The sequence below is a fragment of the Capricornis sumatraensis genome, chromosome 23 (genome assembly GCF_032405125.1).
Source record: "Capricornis sumatraensis isolate serow.1 chromosome 23, serow.2, whole genome shotgun sequence".
NCBI classification, from domain to species: Eukaryota; Metazoa; Chordata; class Mammalia; order Artiodactyla; family Bovidae; genus Capricornis; species Capricornis sumatraensis.
This window is the reverse complement of record NC_091091.1, coordinates 18,120,772-18,145,754: the sequence shown is the minus strand read 5'-3', so window position 1 is coordinate 18,145,754 and position 24,983 is coordinate 18,120,772. Positions and strand designations below refer to the sequence as shown.

Genomic DNA, 24,983 nt, shown 5'->3' with positions numbered 1-24,983 from the left:
AACGTTGCCTAGTCAGAAGGTCACACCCAGCAATCTGCCATCCTCCAGTTTATCTGCTCCGTGGGAATTCCTTACCACACGGCAGATATGGGGTAGGGAGAAGCAGAAATATGCAATTAACTGCTAAATCTGAGTTGCAACTAAAAGAATAAATAGCCTTAAAACAATCTAATCACAGCTATTAGGATGTAGGATTTGTTCTTGGATTCTTTAGGTCTGATGTTCTCAAATATTATCATCAGGAACATTTCAAAGGTTTGTTTCAACGTAGTTTTGGAGGCCCTGTCCCCAGAGTGATTCATGGGCAGTGGGGGTGGGGGAACTTCCCAGGTGGTGCTTGGTAAAGAACCCACCCACCAGTGCAGGACACATGAAGAAAGCAAGTTTGATCCCTCGGTCGAGTTTGATCCCTCGGTCGGGAAGATCCCCTGGAAAAGGGCATGGCAACCCACTCCAGTATCCTTGCCTGGAGAATCCCCATGGACTGAGGAACCTGGTGGGTTACAGTCCACGGGGTCACAAAGAGTCAGAGAGACTAAAGCGACTTAGCACACACGGGGGTGGGGTGGGGTGGGGTGGGGTCGGGGTGGTGCATTTCTAGTAAGTTCCCAGGTGTTGCTGATGCTTCTGATCCAGGGACCACACTTGGAGCAGGCCTGGTTCCCTTTACCGTTATTATTAGACCCACCCGCATTTCTTCTGCATCCACCCCCACCCCCAAGAGACTTTGTTTCAGCTGGACTCAACACTTGGAGAAGGGGGTACTTTTCCTCTTGTGGATCTCAGAAGAGGGAGTACTCTGCCTCAGGGCCTATCCCAGAAAAGGTGAGAGGAAGAATGGACCCCATCTGCAGGGCGGAACACTAACGTCAGGAAGAGCCTCTGGTGCAGAAGGTAACTGTAAACAGGGAAGAAGGTAGCCCTAAACAGATCCGATAACCAGCTGGGGGAAGACACAATTCTGCTTTCTAATGAAACTTACTAAGATTAGTCAGTATAGCAGCCTTTCGTGGCTATTTAAATTATGCAAATTTGAAAAGGAAGCTATTAAAATATCAGCCAGTCTCACCTTGAAGCCATATTTATAAAATAACACTTCCCCGTTATAAAAATTCACAAAGCTGCCTTCCTAAAAGTTGTAAACTGTGTGTGCACGGTGGCCACACAGTAGTCACACTTTGGCTGGTCATAGACGGAAGGGCCACCCACCAGGCATGAACCTGGACCACACTCAGTCAACCCTCCCCTCTTTGGGTTGAATGGCTGGCAGCCAGTGGAGCTTTCCAGATGGTGCCCTCCCCCCAGGATCAGTATCTCCAAGCTCTTTTCCTCCCATAAGAGGTCTTTCAACTGGTGGAAGACTCAAACCCATACCCATCCTTGGCTGTTCAATAGTTCTTCAGGTGTTTTAAAACACTGGTTGTGTATATGTGTGTTGTGTGAGTATGTGCTCGAGTGTGCCTGTGAGATAGGCTCCGACCTGGGACATACCTGGACATACCTCTCTTGAGCAACAAAATACAGAGAAACTATATCTCACTAAAAATAACTGCGTGCAAGCACAGTTGGGCAAATTCTGGATCCAAAAGATACAAAGAGACCAAAATCCCAACTGCCACTTTTGAGGAACCTGGGGCTAAAGAGCCAAAGTAGGATACTGCTCAAGCCCCCTGCACATACCACCACCTAAGAGGTGAGCAAGCCCCCTAAACCACCCCTTTCGCTCGACCTGGACACACCCCTACCCTCACACCACAGAAGGAACAAGCTCATGCCCCACCTCAGGGAGTGAGCAAGTAAGGGAATCTGTTGTTTGCTCCTGATCCCCTGTGCTGCTGCAGGGCCCCCAGTAAAGCCTGGCCTAGATTTCTTGTTTGGCCTTAATCAATTTCTATGTTTTGGGGAAGGCCAGGAACAATTTCTATGTGCTGGGGAAGGTCGGTAACACCTGCATGAGATAGAATCATTTAATCTGGAAAGTACAGATATTTGTAAGAAAGGCAGGAGTGGGAGGTACTGGGAACGTGGGGCCACAGGGGGCCAGGCAGGTAGTGCTGAGACACACACTGCCCCAGCCCATTTCCTCCCTGAAATCCTGTTTGTCAGAGAGCAAAGGGGAGCAGCTGCCTGTGCTCTCGCCTGGGCCCCCTCACCCGACACAGGCCTGGCCCTCTGCAGAATTCAATACGCGACTAGGCAGGAGAGATCACTGAGTTGCTGTTCAGTTGTGTTTGCCTCTGAGATCCTATGGACTGTAGCACACCAGGCTTCCCTGTCCTTTACCATCTCCTGGAGCTTGCTCAAACTCCGGCCACTGTTTAAGCCACTGTTCAATAGGCATTTATCAGGCGCTGAGCCAAGGGCCTTATCTAATGCTCTCAGTTAATCCTCTAATGAAAGAAGCTTGCTTTACCCGTTTCACAGATAAGGAAAGAGAAACTTGGAAAGATTAAAAGCATAGTCCCAGGTCATATAGCCAGTCAGTGGCAGGGCTGTGCTGGGACAATCCCAAATCTACAACCCCCCATGCTTAATGCCCATCTCCACCCTCACCTGCCCATCCTTTGCTTGGTGACCAGCAGGATGGCTGCCTGGTGACTAAAGAAAGACCAATGAAAAGGAGGCTCCTTGTCCCCCTCTCCCAACCCCACCCCAACTTGGGTGGGGACAGTCTCAGAGCATGGGGATGGTGGGGCCTCTATACCTAGGTCAAATTGGTCCACCCTTGCCGGCTGAGAAGCCAGGCAGCCCCCTCTCCGCCCAGGCCATGGCTGACAGGGCGCATCAGAGTGATGTCTGTCCATGAGAGTTTCTCAGCTTTCCTGCCTGAGCGGAGCAGTGGGGCCAGCCTCGGTGGAGCTGATGCTTCCCCATTCAGGCTTTCCCTGGCTCAGCCTATGATGTTCATTTTCAGGGCTCCTGGCCACCTGGATCCACTCTCCCAACAGATGGGGGATGGCTGAATTTGGATCTGGTTCCAAAGCTGGGTCTTTATTAGTAATTCTATTGTTCCTGGCACCAGGGTTGTGTGTTTCTTATTCTCACTGTATCTGAGGTCTTCTCTCTCTGGTATATCAGGGAGCTTTGTCCACACCCAGAAGATGCTAGATCACTCAGGAAAAATAAAGCTATGCCAGGAAAAATAAAGCTATGCCAGAAAAACACCAGCCTCAGCCTCCTCAACCCACCTAGGCCTGTAAGTTCTTGGATAAGGGCCCTCTGGTCTCCTTGGGAAGCAGAGCTCTCACTGGAGTGGGGCAGGAGTCAGGACCCTGCAGGCGGCCGTGGCCGCAGGGTCATCCTTAGCTTCCTCCATGGGCACTATGTGGCCCGTGGCAAGTCTGATCTCAGTGGGTGGGGGACCCTGAGCCATGACCTCTGCTGGACTCAGCCTACCGTCATTAGCTTCCTTCTTCCCATCTCAGCACAAAGTCAAGGTGGTTATCAACCAACATACTGTTCAAGGCAGCAGGGGTACCTCTTAGACTGGCTTTATCCGAGTCTGATCCCCACCCCTTAGCTTGCTCTGCCCCGGCTCACCCCTCGCAGGTCTTCGCAGCACATGCTCTTCACACTGTTTAGGGCTCTGAGCTGTCTGCATGGCCTGCACAGAGAGTTGCCCTCGGCCCTTTTGATAACAGGACACGTGTGTACACACAAGTTCATAACCTGGATTCTAGGACCCAAAGCAGGTAAGGCTCCCTGCATGTCACTGGCACTGTGCCAACTATTGTAAACCATTGAGACTGGGTTAGATACTCATGACACAATTACAAGGTCGATAAGTGTGTCAAATTCAGCATTACTCCTATAATGCCTGAGTGTCCAAACATCTTTCTTCTTACCTTTTTTTCCCATAAGTTTATCACTTTAGGCAAAAGTTGCTCTTCATCCTCTGCTGATCCTGGGCTGGTAATTAAAAAATCTACATCATGCCCAATCTTCTTACCCCTGATTTTAAAAAATAGCACAAGATGGAAATAAATTAGATTTTTAGCTCTCAATTTTTAAAACTCACCTGTGTTTCTATGCCCCATACTTAAGGTTTGTGACACAAAATGCTCATGACATGCTTTTGAAACAAAAGATCCTTGTTTACACAAGTCTACTCCTTGCAAAATAAATTTATGACACAGGAAAATTTAAAATCATACGTGGTATGTATGTGATTATACTGTTGTTTAGTGCTGAGTCCTGTCTGTCTCTTTGAGACTCTAAGGACTATAGCCTGCCAGTGGGATTTCCCAGGCAAGAATACTGGAGTGGGTTGCCATTTCCTCCTCCAGGAGCTCTTTCCGACCCAGGGATTGAACCCACATCTCTTGTGTCTCCTCATTGGCAGGTGCATTCTTTACCACTGAGCCACCAGGGGAACCCATATGATTATATGATTATATATGGGTGGGTAAAAACTGACAAAGATTATTTCTTCTCCATGCCCACATGTGCACACACACTCCCACAGACACAAGTGTGACAACAAGCAAACCAAGAACTGTACTCGCATAATACAAGATAGGACTCTTGAAATTATGGCCTAAACTAAAGGCATTCTTGGATTCTGTGTTCTCTTCTCACTTTCTCTGTCACCTCCCACAGCCAACAGCCCCCATGTAAGAGGACCACAAGCAGAGATGGAAGAGGGTGTGGGAGGGAAAGAGGCTCTGAAATGGAGGCTTCAGTATCCAACAATTGCATACATCTCTGTGAAGAGTTCGTTCATTCATTCACTGACTTCACCAATATTTCTCACATGCCTATTTTGTGCCAGGCACCACGCACTGGCTCTCATCAAGCACTAAGTTCTGAAAACTTAGTGGGAAAAACATGCGTGGAAGCAATACAAATTACTTGACAGCTGTCCAAGGAGTGCTGAGGAGCGGTATCTCACCTAGCATGGGGAGAAGGAAGTCAAGGAAGGCTTTCTGGAGGAGGTGGCATCTGAATTGAAGCTTAAAGGATGAGGAGAAATGAGCCAGGTGACAAACTGAGGAAAACAGTCCAAGCAGAAAGGTAGGACTGAGCAAAGTCACAGAGGAAAGAAAGCTCTGTGTGTGCAGAGAATGACAAGCCACTTGGGGTTGCTGGAGTGAAACATGAGCTGCAGGAGATGAGGCTGCAGAGAGAGACCTCCGAAGGCCTTTTGTGCCACAACTCCTGAGCATGGGAAGGCCCTGAAGGGGAGGTAAAAGCAGCTTTTATCATCATTTACCTGCGGAATCCTCCCGTCATAGTGACGAAGGCATCCGGCAGAAATGCCCACACCGCCTCTTTAACCAGCACGCCAACTGCCTCTGCTTCAGCCCTGGTCACGCAGCTGACAAGGTCTTCATAATAGAGAAATCCTGAGAGGCCACAGACAGGTGAGTGGGGAAAGAACTTGTCCCATGTGAAATGACCAGCCCTCAGGGAAGGGATTTGGCCCTCACACATAGCTAACGGGGCCACAGACATCAACCCCAAACTGCTCCACAGAGACTGGGTGACCTGTGTTCTCTTGGCTGTGAATTTTTCATGGTAACAATGGCTCCTATTTTCCTACAAATTCCTGACTGTGAAAGAGGCAATATTATATCCCAGAACCATGCTGTTCCAATCTGGCTTCCTACTGAAGAACCAGCCCTCTTGATCAATAAGCTGCAAAGATTTGGGATAGGAAGTTTTGGGGTTGGAAGGTGATAGATGAATTAAGAACTGAAGTCAAGAATGGGAAGAGAGTAGATCTGCATCTGAGGAGAGTTAGGAAATGTCACCAGTGGTCTGGTTTATTGCTTCTTTGCCTGACCATCACAGATTAATGAGATCTCCAACAGAGTGGTTACAATGAAGAGTTGTTTTAATGACTTGTTTATTCCCACAGATCCACAGAGGAAGGCATAGAGTGGAAGAGTAATGGAGATGAAAGCTGTATGTCCAAGAACTGGGATGAAGCGTAGGAGGGCTGGGGAGCAGGGAGCAGGGGAGATCCATAGAGCCTGAGGGCCAGCTAATGGTCCTTCCCTACAAGGCTCTGACCTCTTCTCTAGGATCCCCAGAGGGAGTGTTCCAACTCTGCCGGAATCTAATAATGAGAGGCTTTGAATACCTACAGAGGCTGCCCATTTCCTAATTGTAAGGTCTCTGGGGGGCAGTTCTTTATCTTTTTTCCAGCTTTATTGAGGTATAGTTGACAAAAATTGTACAAATTTAAGGTGTACAACCTGAAGTTTTGATATATGTGAAATGGCTAACTGTCGACTATTAGCCTACAATGGAATGTTTTTCAACCTTAAAAAAAAGAAGACAATCTTGTCATTTGCAACAACAGGATGAACCCCAGTTATTTGCTAAGTGAAATGAACCAGACTGAAAGACAAGCAGGCTACAGTCCATAGGGTCGCAAACAGTCAGACATGACTGAAGCGACTTAGTGCGCGCACACACACACACACACACACACACACACACACACACAATATCTCTTAGAAGCAGAGAGTAGAATTGTGACTACTAGGGGCTGGAAGGTGGAGAAAATGGATAGATGTGTGTCAAAGGGCATAGGATGAATAAGTTTGCAAATCTAACATACAGCATAGTCACTACAGTTAATAACACTGTACAGTATACATCAACACAGTCATAGAGTTCCCTAGTCATTTTTCATAAAGTTGCTAACCTCTGAAAGATTGCTAATAAGTTTTATGAGATGCCACATAAGAACTAGAAGAAATCTAAAGGAAAAAAGACTCATATTCTTATTCTGGACTCCTAAAGGTCCATGCTTCATAAGCATTGATGTGAACCACCAAGAAATGCTTTCTTTGTCTCCTCCTGCTGTTTCTTTCTATCACTTAAACAGAAGATAGCAGGTTTTCTTTTCATTGTTGTTGTTGTTTTCTGGCCTTCTCTTGTAGAAGATCCCCTTTTTTTCATATTATTAAAAATGTTGGTGACTTCCTCATTCTTTATAACTCAGAAGCCACAGTGCTCAGAACTGTGGCCATGACTTCCTTTCAAATCCCAATAATATTATGTTCTGCTACATATTAAAAATAAATGTTTAAAAGATGTACATTTTTTGACCTTGGTTCCAGAAATTTTGTCATTTAAAAAAATGACAAGTACCCTGTATAAATGGAAGTAAGCAAGCCATCTTCAACCTACTGGAAGCCTTGTCAGTCTTTCAGAAGTCTGTCTCTACTCTCTTCTAGGTTAACAAGTCCTGATTGGGTAGACAAACCCCATGTCTAGGTTTCCACATTTTCCCCTATATGTCTTGATATTTTACAGTTTCTAAAGCTGATCCCTATTTGTGCCAAGCAACAACTCCAGTTTGTTCAAATATTATTTACTCCAAAGTTCTCTATGTCAACTTTCTGACCTGGATTCCTTACCCATGCCTTTTACCCAGCTGGGACCCAAATATCTGGAAGGGTCAGTCCAGTAAGAACAGATCAACAGTGCAGTCAGTTTTGACATCTGGATAAAGGAATGACAACAGCCATCAGGCAGGGCCTATTTGCTCTGTGCCAAGTTAATGGTTTTGCCTCCAAGATCTGATCTATTCCCTACTTATGTACTGATGTATAGATGAGGTAAAGAAGGCTCAAAGATTTTAAGTAACTGTCTCAAGATCACACAGCTGGAGAGTGTGAGAGCCAGGATTTGGATCCAGGTCTATCTGATTCCAAAAGCTTGGGCTTTTAGCCATAGCATGAAGAGAGGCCAAGCAAGTGACCAGATCACCAAGACTGGAAGTGACATATGAAGTATAGCTGACAGATCCTGACCCAAACCTGACCAGCCCATGGCAATTGTGGGAGATCTTTAGGAGAGACAATTCACCTGCTTTCTGCATTTTTGTGAATTTCAGGGTTTTGTCTGACATTATTTTATTCAAAGATCTGAACCCCATCCTGAACCATTTCTCAGATGTCTTCAGTCCCACTCCAAAAACAGAAGTAAAGAGCTGAAACAAAGGGAAAGACATGTCTTTAGTTTCTAAAACAGCCACTATGACAACAAAGTGATACTTTTCAAGGTCAAGCAATTAAGAAAAAGCATAAGCAAATCTCTGACCTAGTGTCTCCTGAATATGACAAGCAGGGGGCAATGGTAATTTTTCAGAGGCGTTTCTGTTTCAGGACATATGGTATAATTAAATGAAGCAGAAGTCAGGAGGCAGCTTCTGGAACTGCCCAGGGATTCTGTATAACCAATAAGGATTGCCTGCACTGTCAGTGCATGACAACAGGTATCCATACCCACACCCCTCCTCTGCCAAAGGTCTGTTACACACACTTATGCATATGCACCCTCACGATTTAACGAGGGATGCACATGTAGGTTGCATAAATTCCCCACCATCACACAACTGGTAAGCGGCAGAGCCCAGACTCAACTCAGTCTGTCTGTACTCTGAGCCTGGGCTTCTGCCCTCAACTACCTTTGAGGCCTGAGCATCACTTCTGAACCAAAGGGAATGGTAGAAGTCTCTGCCTATTGCAACTCAGAGATAGGGAACACTGGGAGGTAATAAATCCTGCCTCAGAGTAGACAAGATGCAGTGAGGAGCTTTCCAGCACAGGTTGATTCTCTGAGAGCGGGTTTGTTTTGTCTCATAGTCCTAGTGTACCCAGGAGTGACAACCTCTGGGAGGTAAGGTCATTTATATCTCACCGTAGCATGGCAATAAGCTCAAGCACCCGTATTTATTCAGGCATTTGCTTCCTAGATCACTGCTATATAGACTCAGTTGTGACCCTTCCTCCCAAATTCATATGTTGAAACCCTAACCTCCAATATGATGCTATCTGGAGATGGGGTTTGGGGAAGGTAATTAGGTTAAATGAGGTCATGAGGATGGGGTCCTCGTGGTGGCATTAGTGCCTTTATAAGAAGAGACCAGAGAATTTGCTTTCTCCTTGTGTGTGTCATATGAGGGGATGTTGAGAAGGAGGCTGCCTGCAAACCAAGAAGAGAGCCCTAACCAGAGCCCAGTCATGCCAGCACCTTGATCTCAGAATTCCAGCCTTTAAAACTGGGAAAAAAACAATCATGTGTTAAGTCACTCAGATTGTGGCTTTGTGTTATGGCACCCCAAGATGATCAGTACAACTACTTAGAATAATAGGATCAACTGAAAACCTAGTTTTGATAAATACATGTACAAATCACTTACTTTGAAGGACTGATATCGTTCATCATTTAACACAGCTTTAACTTCAGAACTTTCTCCATCTTCAATAATTTCCTGCATGGACATTTGAAAAGCATTTTACACTAGTGATGTTAATCACAATCTGAGATTTTCAAATCCCCAGATATGAAGATGGCAACCTGCTCCAATATTCTTGCCATTTCCTTCGCCAAGGGATCTTCCCAACCCAGGGATCAAATCTGCATTTCCTGCGTCTTCTACCTTGGCAGGTGGGTTCTTCACTACTGTGCCACCTGGGAAGCCCCAGAGCCATCCAACCTCCTCTAAATAGAGTTAGATTAATAATACAGGAGAGTTATTTTCTCACTAGCTGGCCCCACACAGCTCCAAGTGAGATAATGTTGGGGTATGAATGACACAATATACATGTGTAGCTATCTATGTAATATATATATGTGATATACTATATATCCATATAATATAAATCAGAGAGAAATGAAAATAAGTAATGAATACCACATCTATAGTTAACAGGAAAATTTATTAACTGCATCTCTCTCCTTCCCTCAGTAGCTACCTATTAGGAGCTGGAACGAATCATCTTTCACCCTTACCTCTATGATACACTTCACCTTGTCCCCCAGGCAGGGAACTCCTTCTGTGTCCCTCATACTGATGATTGTGAATGGCAGAGATTTAAGTACAGAAGCTGCTCTCATAAATGTCACATAAGAGACTTCATTTTCTTTAAACTCAGAATTTTCAGCCAGTATCTCAAAGGCATCCTAAAGAATAAAACTAGATGAGCAAAATACAGTCTGTTTCCTAGCCACTAGCCCCCAAGCCAGCAGTCCCTTGCAAATGCCTCTTGTTCTCTGTTAAATATTAGAATGCCTGTTCCCTCAAAGGTCAGGATTGGATGTCCTATACTTTTGCACTTCTCCCTGGTTGGATGAGCCGAGTTAAGTTGAAAAGACAGGCTGCAGCATGCTTTGTAAGGAAACTTGGAATTCTCTGCCATTAGATATTCAGGAATGATTTAACTGAAAAATGACTTCTTGCTCACTGCATCTTCCTAGTCATTACTTGGCAAGATCCTTCCCTGTTTGCTGACTTTCCCACCACCCTGTGGCCAGGATTCTGCCTTGATCACTGGAAAATCCTATCTCTTAGCTTGTTGGTGAAACAGAGTCAGCACTTAGTATAGACTTGTTGAATGAATGGGTATGATCAGAAGTGGCACAAACCCGCAGGCAGGGTTATTTAAGGTAGGGGGTTATTTAAGATACGGCATGTTTGTATTTCTGGCCGAGGAGGAAGTAGCTACAGCTGTGTGGCATGATCCTCAGGGTGCTCAGTAGCTGCAATTTCCTGGTCTTCCTTGCACACCTGGGGCTAGAATTTTAGAAAGGAGAAGTTCTGTATTCAATCTACTAATGCATGTTTTATCCATTTGACTACTGATTGTAAGCTGGAGGATAAGCAGTTATGGTTTTGTTCAGGTCATTTTGAAGCATAATGATGAAACTTCAGGGCTGAATGGGGCTTTAGAGATGATCTACCTTATTAAGCAGATGAGGAAACAGGCTCAGAGAGAGAAACTGGCTTGCCCAAAATAGTTAATATCAGGCTGAACCCAGGTCTGCTGACTCTCAGTCTTATGTCTTCCCAACAAAGCTGTTTATGCACAATTGCTATTTCTATGCAATTTGCTCTTATTATGTAGTGGACTAATTACAGTCTGTATTTAGTTATTCAGAATTTTGGCTTTGAAAAGTGTTGCATCCATTAGTAATAACTCCCAATAAATCGTAAGTTACTTTCTCTAAAGAATATGCTCTAAATATATTGTCTATTTCTGTAATAGAAGGAGACCCATTCTTGACAGAAAGAGGAACCAGAGCTCATGTTAGGGGAGTGGGTAAGAATGGGGAAAACCTTCCTAGATTTTCAAGAAAATTCATAATTTAATTGGAGAGCCACAGAAAGAAGCAGCAAGCCTTACATTTGCTATAGTTGTTGTTGTAAAGCTCCATTACCGTGAATATGTGGTTATAGTTGTTTAAAGTGGTTTTTCTCTGACACGCGTACTGGGAGATCTTCTGGAAGCCTGGGTTTGGGGTAGCTGAATAGTCTGTTCTCACCTAAACAAATGTATAAGCATCTATTTAAAAAAAATAGTAATAGATGTGTATGAAGAAAAATAAGAGGCAGTTCAATGGTAATTGTCTCTGGAAAGAGAATAATACTATAGGAGGCTCAAGTTTTATGTTATATGCATTTCTAATATTTGAAATTGCTATTATTTACATGTATTATTTTTGTGATCTGAAAAAGTAACATGAAAAAGAACTACCGATTAAACATCATTTTCCTTTTCTGTGAACTTACATAGTTAGGGTCCATTGGTGAAGAGTTTGGAACTAAGAGTTTAATTTTTTTTCTTTATAAATGATCAAGGTAAGAAAAAAATAAGAACCTTCTACTTTTCTGCCTGCTAGAACATCAAGACTTCAATATTTTGAGATATTTGTGTATAGACTTGTTTGTAAAAATAGCTACCATTTATTACACGCATATATAGATCAGGCTCAGTCTTAAGCACTTTCCATTTGTGTTATTCTAATCCTCATAAGCCATCTTACAAGATAGGCAGACACTACTGTTCTCATAATGTAAAGGAAGAAACCAAAGCTCAAAAAAGCTAAGTGATTTGCCACAGTTCACACAGGGAGCAAGCAGAGAACCTGGGGTTTAACTCAAGTCTGTTGAGTCTATCACCCACATGCAAGCACTTTCAGGACACTTACAACAAGCTGGTGTTTCCCCGTAATCTCCACTGGTTTTCCTGCTCCCATACTTTCGATCAGCCAGGAGACATCAAGGAGTTCTAGCTGTGAGCTGGCTCTTATGTTCTGTACCTGAAGCCACTCAAGAACCTCTGAACCAGAGTTGTTTTCTGCTACAATGTGGGTGACAGAATCACTGCAGAATAAGACAGAGACGTTCAGAATGAGAACCTCTTCTCTTTTCCCTGAGGTGTTCAGAGCATTCCATCTGATGCAGAAAGATGCACAGTAGACCTGACCATAGGCATGGAGAACCTAGGCGTCCATGCCAGGGAATTCAACTTCAGTTAGCATAGCAACGTGGTCTATGTTACATATCAGATGCAAGAAAACTTAAGAAAACATTAGTAAGATTGTGATGTTAGTGGAAAACAAAGGTCCAGAGTGGATAGAGGATGAAATCATTCTTAAATTAGCACCTTGCACTCTGCCTGTGGCTTTGGCGTGCCATTTCATTTTTATTTTGCAGAGGGTTTTAACCTGGTGCCTTTCAAACTTGTATGTGATCCACAGTTAGAAACACATTTTATATCATGACCCAAAATAGATACAGACGTAGATGTTGATATGGATATAACATCCCAATAAATTGATCTCACAAGCCATTGATAGGTGGTGACCAGCCTTTGGGAAATAGTGCTTTGCATGTTTTTCAAAGCACAACTCTGTGTCGTAAGACCCTGTATCTTTTCCCTAAAAAAGTACTGAGCACTTAGCATGCTTCAGCACTGTCCAAGTACTTCACATACATCATCATCTCTTTTAATACGCACATAGCTTCTTAAGTAAATATTATACTAGTCACACTTCAAAAACGAGGAACAGAGAGGTTAAGGACATCCTGAAGGTCACACAGTTGGTAAATGATATTTATCTTTTTTGATGGCCTTTTCTGGTCAATATGTTATTTCTATTTTTAAACAAATCTTTGAAATCAGCATTATATCACTGGAACTAATCATTTTTAGGGCTCTTTCAGTTCAAATTGTCTACAAATCTGGGAAATAGCAAAAGCAAATAGCATATATAGGCATTGAAGAGAAAAAAAAATAGAATTGCTTTTTCTTCTTTTTCCCATTTTTCTTGCTCGACTTCTTCTTCCTCTTTCTCCTTTTCTTGATTGACTCTTAGATTCACTAAGTATTTCTTGGTTCACTGTTCTACTCACAGCCCTAGGTTCCCTGTGGTGGTGATGGGAAGGGGTTGGGTACCAAACAAGAAAAGGAAAGTTTCTGGGCATCAGCATCTTCTGTGAAGCAGCTGGTTAATACGTTATGACATAGGCAGGACCTGCAAGTGGTATACAAAGAGGGAAAATAATTTAGTGTGGGCTGGGATGGTTTTTCCTGTGGTCATGTATGGATGTGAGAGTTGGACTGTGAAGAAGGCTGAGCGCCGAAGAATTGATGCTTTTGAACTGTGGTGTTGGAGAAGACTCTTGAGAGTCCTTCTCAAGGAGATCCAACCAGTCCATTCTGAAGGAGATCAACCCTGGGATTTCTTTGGAAGAAATGATGCTAAAGCTGAAACTCCAGTACTTTGGCCACCTCATGAGAAGAGTTGACTCATTGGAAAAGACTCTGATGCTAGGAGGGATTGGGGGCAGGAGGAGAAGGGGACGACAGAGGATGAGATGGCTGGATGGCATCACCGACTCGATGGACATGAGTCTGAGTGAAATCCGGGAGATGGTGATGGACAGGGAGCCCTGGCGTGCTGCGATTCATGGGGTCGCGAAGAGTCGGACATGACTGAGCGACTGAACTGAACTGAACTGAACTGGGAGAGGTGGATGGCTTTGTAGAAAAGCAGGATTTGTTTGTGCCTAGTTTGGATGCATGGGAAGGATAAGGTACCAAGAGTGTAGCACTTTAGATCTTCCTGAAAGAAAAGGCTCAAAAGTCAGAGGAAAGGAAGGAGAATGGCCTGGATTGGAATGAAGAATTTCTGTTGGGAAGTAGTTGTAGATGTGGCTGAGTGGGGTAATCACATTACAGAGGGTCTTGGAAGCCTGATTGAGAAAGCTGGATCTTATGTTCTGGGATTATGGAGGCACTGCAGTTTTTTGTGAGCAGGACATGGATAGCATTGCAGTGTTATTTTAAAAGACTGATCTGGTATACACAATGATTTGGAGGGGGGAGTCATGGGTTGGGGAGCTTTGGGGAGCTACTTAAAAAGATGAATCACTGGACCAGATATAAGACGATTTAAACCTCAGTCTGGTTGCTACAGTGCTAGAAAGGAAGGCAAAGGAGACATATGATGGACAGCTGGCATCACCTATAAAAGTGAAGTGGGGAATAGACTCAACTATTACTCCAGCTTATCTATCACACTCAAGTGTTATCACTTTTGGTAGAAATAGGGATTTAGGAAGTTCCATCTCTTTGGAGGAAGGGGTGGGGGAACAAAATTGAAGTTTATTTCAGGCAGGCTGCCTTGAAAGGATGGCTGGAGATCCAAATAAAAATATTTGGCTGGGTCATAAGGCAGTTCTATTTCTAGTTTTTTAAGGAATCTCCACACTGTTCTCCATAGTGGCTGTACTAGTTTGCATTCCCACCAAGAGTGTAAGAGGGTTCCGTTTTCTCCACACCCTCTTGTATGGCAAAACCAATACAATATTGTAAAGTTAAAAAAAAAAAAAAACAACCTTGAACTAATCAAAAATAATAAGAAAAAGTATATTTGGCTGACAGTTGGGTTCTGGGGCTGGCGCTGGGAGGGCAGTGGGACTGGAGACCAGAGCTGAGACCATCTAGATGGCAGGATGTGCAGCGGGCCCCAGCAGAAAATAGTCGAGATAAAACCACCTTTAAAAGGGCCAAGGGAAGACGGCTAGCTGCTTCCCTATTCCAGGTGCATATGATTCCAAAGACTACTTATAGTAAACTTCTTGGAAGATTGTCTATCTTAAGACTTGAAGAAAACCACAGAAGAATCAATAGGGTTAGACAGTATTATTCTTTCTATGTTTCTGCCCTTTGAAGAGAAACATTATTATTATATTATTTATTATGCTTATTAGCACTATTATTCTTCTAAATAGGGTTTTGTCTAAACTTCAGAGGGAGATGGGTGTGCTGAGGAAGAGCTCTGGGGCTCAACTTCTAAATTTAGGCCCCTCATCATCCAATCATGGACCACCACCCTCAGTACCTCTTCACCTGGGATTCCCCAGGACAGTGTGGGGATGTCTGAGCTCACCCTATTGGATGAGGACCATGTGCATCTCCTACTAAATTCATATAAGCTTATTTGGGAATATAAGCTATGTAGCGTATGAAAGAAGATTCCGATTTGCATTTCCAACCCCTGCTCATTAAGCAACTAGCAAACAAAACGACAACAACAATTATCAAGTACATACAAAAACAAAAAAAAATATCAAACATTCACATTGTGCTATTCAGAGTTCATTACTGTTTGTCACTGGTTCCCACAAAGTGAGAGATTGACAGTCAGTCTTAGAAACTTTGACATCATAGTACAGGCGCATCTCAGAGATATTGTGGGTTCCGTTGCAGACCACCACAATAAAGCATTTGTTCACTGTCTGTGCTGAGCCATTAGCAGACAGGATTACCAAGGAGGGTCACCTGCTCTGGTGTGTTCTGCACACAATGTCTTACTGCTGTGTTGTGACAGCTGTTTGCTGGTATAATGGTTTTCTCTCTGCCCTGAGCACTCTGGTATTGAAGATACTAATAGAACATCACCATGTGCCAGAATCATTGTAGATTAATTTCATACACTACTTCATTTAATTGTAAATAATTCTATGAGATAGGTAGGTATGATTATCTCCAATAATAAGAAAAGAGAGCTTGGGAGACATTAAAAATTCACCCAGCTAATAACTGGTGGAGCAAGGATTTAATCTGAGGTCCATTGTAATCTAGAACCTGTGTTCTGGGGGCTTCCCTCATGGGCCAGTGGTTATGACTAGTAGGGGGCATGGGTTCAGTCCCTGGTCAGGAACCAAGGTCCCATATCCCGCATGGCATGGCCAAAAAATAAAATAAAACCTGTGTGCTGGGCCACACTTAGATACCCCTCTGTGACTCTGTGCATTTTCCAATGAGAATATTTCCTTTTCTCAAAAGGAATAACATCAGAATGAATATCGTCATCAACATCACCATCATCATCACAATGAAGATGAGAAAACCAAGGCCTGCAGAGGTCACATGAAGGCAAGATTCAAACCCAGGTGTGCATGACTTGAGCAATCTCTTAACGTTCTGCTAGACTGTGGTTAGACTCCTGTGTGAGGTTTTGTTTGTTTGCTGTTAAGTATTTTGCTATATTTTTTCACTTTCTGTCATGAGTTGTTTATTGTTAGTTTTCTGTGTAAGGGAACAAATATGCATGAATGTCATTTTCAAAGACAAATAAACCTGGGATTGGGGCAGAGACAGTCTCTGCCTTGCCCCCGAAGGCCTGGGCTTTCTTCTTAAGATAAAAGGTGGCAGCAAGCTTCAGGCAGCCATCCTCAACGTCTTCTAAAGATCCCAAGGTCCTGCTGAGATGGCCGTTTCTGAAATATCAGTGGATTCCCTTCTCTAAGTTACCTAGTTTCTTAGTCATGACCAATTAACAGTGCCTTGGACTAGGTTTGGGAAGTTGTGAACCAATTACAAAAATTCTGAACTAGGCTTTGGCCTTCAGCTTCCCCCAGGGAAAACCATGCAGAGCCCTCTTCTTTAAGTGGTGCTGAATTGAAATGTACTTGGCTTGGTCCTTGGCATCCCTGAGGCCAGGGACAGTGTTATAACCTGCCTGGTGATAATCATGTCTGGTGCCCAGCTCATGGCAATATTCATAGAAATTGTCAACAGAGAGACCACTGGTACAATGAATTGATCATACATGGATATGAAAGTTGGACTAGAAAGAAAGCTGAGTGCCGAAGAATTGATGCTTTTGAACTGTGGTGTTGGAGAAGACTCTTAAGAGTCCCTTGGACTGCAAGGAGATCCAACCAGTCAATCCTAAAGGAGATCAGTCCTGAATATTCATTGGAAGGACTGATGCTGAAATTGAAGCTCCAATACTTTGGCCACCTGATGTGAAGAACTGACTCATTGGAAAAGACCCTGATGCTGGGAAAGATTGAGGGCAGGAGGAGAAAGGGACAACAGAGGATAAGATGGTTGGATGCCATCACCAACTCAATGGACATGAGTTTAAGCAAGCTCTGGGAGTTCGTGATAGACAGGGAACCCTGGTGTGCTGCAGTCCATGGGGTTGCAAAAAGTTGGACATAGCTGAGTGACTGAACTGAACTGAACTGAATAGCTCTGAAGGAATGTTTCTAAAATTGTAGTGTCTCCTAGAGGCACCAAGGATGCTGGCCTAACATTCGGATGCCTGGGTCCTATTACCAGAGATTCAGATTCAGTAAATTTCATCTAGGGCCCAGAAATACACATTTTGACACATTCCTTTGGTGATTCTGACATATGGTAGTCAGTTACTTCTAGTTATCTACTGGTGCAACACCAACTATCCCAAAATGTAGTAGCTTTTAAAAGGCAACAATTTTGTTATGTCTCACAATTTGTGGGTCAGGAATTCAGGCAGCTCAGCTGGGCCATCCTTCTGTTCCATACGCAGCTGATGGAGGCACTGATGTTCCATGCAGCCCGAGAGTCTGGCACCTTGGTGAGGGTGGCTGGGAGCCTGGGCTCAGCAGCATCTGCCACCTGAGCACATTTAAGTGGCCTCTTTCAGGGGCAACTCAGACTTCTTACCTGAGGCTCTGGGTCCAAGGAATAGCAGAACCCTCGAGGCCTTTTATGACCCAGCCCCTAAAAGTCAGATGGTGCCATTTCTGCTGGGTCCACCAGCCCTCCCAAGGCAAGGGAAGGGAAAGTAGTCCTTGTCGCTCCATGGGGTCTGCCATATTTCAAAACCATCTCACAGCCCAATAACTCTACCTTGTGAAATAGTGCTGGAGAGGAAGATCACTCTTTACCTGCCCCAGCTCAGGTGGGATCCCCATGCTGGACTCAGGGCTCAGTTATAGCAATGTTTTCCCATCCAGTACTCATTTCTCTGCAGGTACATGAGACAGTTTTAGGGAGTACACAACAGAACATCTTCGAAGTTTATGTGTTAATTAAATTGATATTTTTAATTTATGTATATCAGACCCATGATTTTTATGGCTATTATTCCTTAAGCTAGAGATAGATTATAATGACTCAGACTCAGTTCAGTTCAGTTCATTTCAGTCGCTCAGTCATGTCTGACTCTTTGCGACCCCATGAATTGCAGCACGTCAGGCCTCCCTGTCCATCACCATCTCCCAGAGTTCACTCAAATTCACGTCCATCGAGTCGGTGATGCCATCCAGCCATCTCATCCTCTGTTGTCCCCTCTACCTCCTGCCCCCAATCCCTCTCAGAATCAGAGTCTTTTCCAATGAATCAACTCTTCGCATGAGGTGGCCAGAGTACTGAAGTTTCAGCTTTAGCATCATTCCTTCCAAAGAACACCCAGGGCTGATCTCCTTTAGAATGGACTGGTTGGATCTCCTTGCAGACTCAGACTAGGGGTGGTTAAAAGAAACATAGTAGTTATATAATAATGATATTATAAGAATCATGAGTATGACCCTCAGATGTTCAGAAAGCTCTAAGTTTGACAGATTAACTCACAAATCTCAGTTTTGACTTTTTTTTTCTGAGATACCAGTATCCCTGATTTTTCTTTTTTCTTCCCCTAGTTTCTCTTGCCTCTTGCCGCAATTAGAAAACATCTTCAGGAAGAAATAGGCAGCCATCTTTTTTTTTTTTTTGGATGAGAAGGCAGACTGATATCTCTATCTGATTCCCCCCAGTTCTCATGGATGGTCACCTGCTTTTTTGTCTTTAAAACTGTTTTCTTTCCCTGGAGAAGTCATTCTGAAATTTTCCCATCTTACACAGGACTTATTTTGTCAACAATAACTTTAAAAATAGTTATTTACAATTGAACTGGGATGTTGACAGTTTTTTTTAAAAAAAATCCTCTTGCCAATTTCCCTAGCAACTGATCTGTTTCAGAATTCCTGACACTGAAAAATCGAGGTAGTTTTATTTGGTTTTATCCCACACTCTTATGGGGCTTCCCTGGTGGCTCAGATGATTAAAAAAATATATATATCTGCCTGCAACACAGGAGACCTGGATTCTATACCTGGGTCAGGAAGATTCCTGGAGAAGAGAATGGCAACCCACTCCAGTCTCCCAGTATCATGCCTGGAGAATTCCATGGACAGAGGAGTCTGGCGGCTACAGTCCATGGAGTTGCAAAGAGTCGCACATGACTGAGTGACCACCAACTAGCACCAGTAAAGACACGCTTTTATTTCCAGTCCTTGATATACTGAAGACAGAGGGTCTTGCCTTGATTTTTTGGCCCACATTAAATGAGACCGTGAACATTTACATTAATTTAAAGTTCACAAATTTTGAAATAAGTAATCTGAACCAAAGCAGGACAAACTCCAGGAGACAGTGAAAGACAGGGAAGCCTGGCATGCTGCAGTTCATGGGGTCACAAAGAGTCAGACACAACTTAGTGATGGAAGATCAACAGGACTAGAGTCTACACTGCATGCTCTTGAACTTATAAAAATAAAATCTTCATATTTCATTGATTACAAAGGTAATACTGTAACCAAAAGGTAACCAAACATTGTAAAAAACAATTCAGTGACAAAAATCACTCTTGGTAGTCATAAGTTCCGTTGGTTGGTTTTATATTCTCCAGATAAAGTATTCTTTGAGCTAATATTTCCTGAAGCCTACTCTGTGTAAGAAAACTGTCAAAAGTATGAAGATGAGGTATACACAATGGCTGAGATGACACCCTTTCCCTTGTGGAGTTGGGGAGGAATAAGGAGAAAAACCAAGTGGAAGGAAGAGTCAGGGGCCAACCCTAAGCCATGGCTCACCCTGTGTCCAGGAAGGAAGTTCCCTCCTCTAGAAAGGCTTCCAGGGGTCTTAGATCTTACATGCAGAGAAGTGTAGGGAGAACACATTCAAAGTTGGAAGAGAAAAAGTGAGGAAAAACAACATAACGAGAAACCAGTGAAGATGTGTTTGGACACTGAACTTAGAAGAAGCCTAGAGAAGGACTAGTTCAATATCATGTTTTCTGGAGCAGATAATAGCTCTTTCATCTGGTGTTCAGTTTATTTTCCAAACAATGACTTTTAACATTTTTATTTCAAACACCAAAGATCTGAAGTGATAGGGCATTGTCAGAGATAAAAAAAAAAAAGCTGGACACTCATTAAAGCAGTAAGAATAGTTTATTCAGTAATGACTATTGCAAAAGGGAAGCGGGTTCAGCATGAAAGACACAAGGAGGCTCGAAGTAAAGCATTGGGTAGGAAAATTCTAATTTTTTTTAAAAGATGAAAATGAGTACATGCCAGGAAAATACATTATGCTATATTTTCATGCTAAGTGACAAAAAAAAAACTGTACAAAGGTACAGTTCCTGGCTCTCTTGTCTGATTTTAAACTCTTTGCTCACAAGGCTCAAGCCCTCTACTTGGGTACTAACAGAACCCTTAACTTGTGATAGCATGGTGGTATATTTTGCTTTCCTTCAAACAATGCCTTTCAAAGATAGCCTTGTAGACAAACTATGGAGGTGCAAGCAGGGGAAATGTATCCTCTGGTGGGTTTCTACTGCTTGAACAGTGGAACTCAGAAAAAGTGATCATCTGCTGGGTGATATAACCATGGAAAGCCAGCCTTCCTATCTGGCTCTTTCTTTTTCAGCGTCAAAGATTTAGGTCAAGACACAGATGGTAAGCTTAGCGAGTATGTAAAAAGAGGAGAGTTGATGCTGATAAAGTTTTAAAACAGCCCAAAGTACTGGAATCAAGGATAAAAGAAGAACGTGACAGACACTAGATTCCGACCCTTCTCTAGCTTGTCCCAGAGAACTGGAAGATTATGAAGTTGCTCTAAAATTTAGGGTGTTGGCCATGGAATAAAGTTCAGTAACCTTTTTACTGAATGTGCAAAAATGCCTCAAAGAACTTGACACCTCCCTTTAAAAGAACCAGCTTCCTATGGTACTTGGAATAGCATCTTTTGCAATATAACATAAATATTAATGAAGTCCAATCCAACTATAAAGATACAGTATACATATGCTGGAAAATTAAATAGCTCCAGATAGCTCAATACATTCAGGCATACCAATTCTAAGCTGTGTATTCAGGTTCAGGTAAAGTGGGGATCAGATTTTCCCTCAGATTTAACCCTCCTGGCAGCCAAAGAATGCACTAGAAATTATGGAGATTACTGTCTACTTTCAGAACTTTTTTTAGCTCCTCTTTCTCTGAATCCTTTATATCAAAAGGTGAGGTCTAGCTGTTCCTCTTAAGAAGTATCCTTTCTTTTAAAATAACAATTTCCTTTATTTTCATTTAAAAAATATGTTCATTGTAAAAAAATTTGGAAAACAAGGAGCATAAAAGCAGCCATAATCTCTCACTACTACCCTCATGCCCACAAATAACCAGTTTGATGGGTTTCCTTCCTGTCTTTGTTCTATTGGTTTATGTCACTTGACCTAGTTCATATTGTGGAGAGAAAGCCCTCTCCTTAGGATGTTACTAGAAAGGTCAATGGATTCAGCTAGGTAACGAGAAAACAGCCCCCCTACAGTTACATAGCTGCTGTAATTTACCCAAGTACACTGGTATCTGTCATGCATCTGGTGTCACATCAGGCAGACCAGACCATTGATCGAGAATCTGAGGTCAGAGAGGATAGAGGGGGGTCTTCCCCACATCACAGGGCTGGGAAGGGTCAGAGTCCAACTCCGAGGTCTAGAGACTTTTTTTATCTAGAGATTTTCCCCTGTAATAATCTTCATTGTCCTTTCCAATTAAAATCTATATAGCTAACTATGGAAATTCCGTTTGAGAGCTAGAACTTCTGCTTCCTGTGGTTTACATTTGTGTCATAAAACACATTTGTATTTAATGTGTCTTCTGAGCAGCCAGCCTGGGAACTTTGCCGCAGTCACATCACAGCAGCAGTTGGCTCGCTGTGCACGTTTCCTCTGTCACCCGAGCAGCTGGGTTCAGTCCCTGGCAGCAGAGCTGCCTCTTGGGTTTTCTTGTCAAAAGAAGAAATTTGCCTCCAGTCGTCTCTCCAGCTACCTGCTCAGCCACCGTGTGCATTACTCACAGCTGTGCCTGTAACTAAACCAGTCAGCTCTTGCTGGAAGTGTAGAAAAACCGGGTGAGGAAGTCCATGGGAGACCCAGGAATTTCTGAATGGGGCATTTTAGTAAAAAAATTGAATGTTTCTATGAGATTTGACTCATATTTGATGATTGACTTTTGACATATTTCAAATTTTTGTCAAACTTTGGACATATTTACAAATTTCTTTAGCAATGTGTAACTGATACTTCATCAGGATATGCTTGTCAGTTTTACTTATTTTTTTCAAGACAGAAATTTATTTTCACATGGAATTCTTATACATTTTCCTGAAAAGAAAATGATCAACCTATTCCTTGGACAATCAAGGCCAGCCAATTGCATCAATTATTCATTGTTTATTCACTACAAGCCCTCTGGGAATTCTGTTTGGAATTATTTATGCCAAGGTTCTAATACCATTTGTGTCTGGATTTTGTTTGATTTTCTCTTCCATCTATTTGAGACCTGTGAAGAGCTTACATAACTGTTAGAAAAAGAGCAAGGCCAGCCTGGGATGTGACTGGGTGAACAATCGAGGCACCCTGCCTGGTTGCTTCAGTTGCCTTCTTATTTGGGCTCTGAGCTCATCACTCTCAGCAAGGTGTCTTTTACCCTTGGACAGAGCCACCCCTGAATCTTTAACCAGCATCCCTCTCTCTATGAATCCCACTCAGACTGCAGTTCAGAAAAGCATGATCAAAGCCATACTTGGGTGCCTGTGGTGAGCCAACTACAGTCCTAGCCCATCACAGACACTTCCCACCTCAGCCCAGCCGGATGTGCAGCTTACTGGCCAACCAACCAAACTATTCTTTCTGCCTCCAAGCAGCTGACAGTTTTTGTTTGGACTCAGTGATGCTTTTGTTCAGCTCAGTCAAGAGTAAACCTCGGTGGTTTCAGCATTCAACTTTCCAACTAGGTTTCTGTTTATCATTCCTTGATACTTCATCTCATAATAATGAAAGGCAAAAAAAATTACTTTATCTTTTGGTGCCAACTGGTTTCAATATAATTGTATCAAATCCCCACTGATCTTATTTCCCTTAAGTAATTGCCTCAGATTTGTTCTTTGATCTCATACCTGTTCTCCCAGTGGGAACATCACCTCTTCTGTTTGCAGAGGAAAACACAGATTCCTTGGGTTCCAAAGATGTTCACAAAAACCCTGCTTATTCACAAGCTGAAATTCGTGATGTCTTACCTGAGCTCATTTTCAACCCTGAATCCTTTCCTTCGAGCCAGTTCCATGAGGAAGTTTCTGCGGGTGGTTCCCATTTTCTTCTCCAAAATGAAGAGGACCAAATTTTGAAACTTGATGTCATGAGAAGGGGAGGCCATCAAGGCACCCACCTGCCTGGGTCTCTTCTTCCGAGGGCCTGAGGAGGCTGTGCACAGCGGATCCATGGGAGAAGCTGATGCTGCCTCTGGCTGAGCCATCAAGTGGTATCTCCAGAAGAGAGGGAGAGCCTGCCCCTCCTTCACGAGGAGCCCTGATGTCATCTCACCATCCCACCCAGCCCTGCCCTGCTCATAGCTTCCTGCCCAAGATCCAGGGTGAACTGCTATCTCTGTTCATCTGTCCAGTCTGGGCATCATAATGGGAATAGTAAATTAACTTTGCCTTTCCTATGCATAATCTCATCAGATCCTCAGAATAACTTTGTGAGGAAGGTAGGGAAGCATCATCCCTCCCATGTTATTAATTAATTAATCAATTTACTGGTTACAAATTTCTTTAGACCCCTCTTGTCTTTATTTTTGATGCTTTTTAAATCTCCTGAATAGTTAGCATTCTCTGCTAACTGGGTTTCTATCGCTTGTATGGGTGTTATTCGTTGTGTGTGGTGGTTTTGATTTTACATAAATGGCAGTGTTATATTTCCCATTCTGCTGATTACTTTTTTTTTTTTACTCGGAACTCTGCTTTCAGATCCATTCACTCTGCTCTGTGTTCTAATCTGTTGCCTCTGATTGTTCCATTGTATTTCATGGTGGGCATTTTAGCTATGCTGGTGCATTCATGTGTGATAAAACAAAGGCTCAGTGTACTAAATATCATAGAACAAGAAGCAGAACCAGATCTTGACTTAAGTCTTCAGGTTCCAGATGATACATATCTCAGCTTTTTCAGTAGACTGAGGTTGTCTCTTTAGGAGATTGAGTAATCTGTTATATAAGCCTAAAATCAACGGGATGAAATGGGATGATCTTTAGGTGAGAATTGCTGCCATAAATAGACATTTTCAAAACTTTATGTGCAAAATAAAAGTAGTGTCTTTCATTAATACTCTTCATGGATCTCATTTCCCGAGCATCTACTCTGTGGCCATAGCAAGCACCTACAAGCTTAGCTGACTGAATCCCACAACAACACTGTCTAGCATCCCCACTGGGTTTAACAACTTGCTAAGGGTCACAGAACTAGTCAACAGGAAATTATTGAATTTAATCTCATTATAAAACCTGTGCTTTAATTACCGAGAAGCCATCCTCTGCACATGTCTCCCCCACTGGCAAATCTAAACTCTGCTCACACTTGTTCCTTGGAAGAAAAGCTATGACAAACCTAGACGGTGTGTTAAAAAACAGAGACATTACTTTGCCGAAAAAGGTCCGTATAGTCAAAGCTATGGTTTTTCCGGTAGTCATGTATGGATGTGAGAGCTGGACCATAAAGAAGGCTGAGTGCTGAACAATTGATGTTTTCAAATTGTGGTGTTGGAAAAGAGTCCCTTGGACAGCAAAGAGATCATACCAGTCTATC

At 43.0% G+C, this 24,983-nt stretch overlaps 1 protein-coding gene across 1 annotated transcript in view; it reads right to left on the bottom strand.

Annotated features, from left to right (window-relative positions):
* The window catches only part of DNTT (DNA nucleotidylexotransferase), a 31,768-nt gene extending 8,145 nt beyond the window's left edge, over positions 1-23,623 (bottom strand). Inside the window, exons 1-8 of the mRNA XM_068961738.1 lie at positions 23,421-23,623; positions 11,950-12,124; positions 11,179-11,283; positions 9,754-9,924; positions 9,161-9,232; positions 7,825-7,948; positions 5,213-5,345; positions 3,846-3,951 (exon numbers count right to left, since the gene is read on the bottom strand). Coding sequence (XP_068817839.1) covers positions 3,846-3,951; positions 5,213-5,345; positions 7,825-7,948; positions 9,161-9,232; positions 9,754-9,924; positions 11,179-11,283; positions 11,950-12,124; positions 23,421-23,623 — 1,089 coding nt within the window. The remainder of the gene's footprint in view (positions 1-3,845; positions 3,952-5,212; positions 5,346-7,824; positions 7,949-9,160; positions 9,233-9,753; positions 9,925-11,178; positions 11,284-11,949; positions 12,125-23,420) is intronic.
* Positions 23,624-24,983: the final 1,360 nt, after the last annotated feature.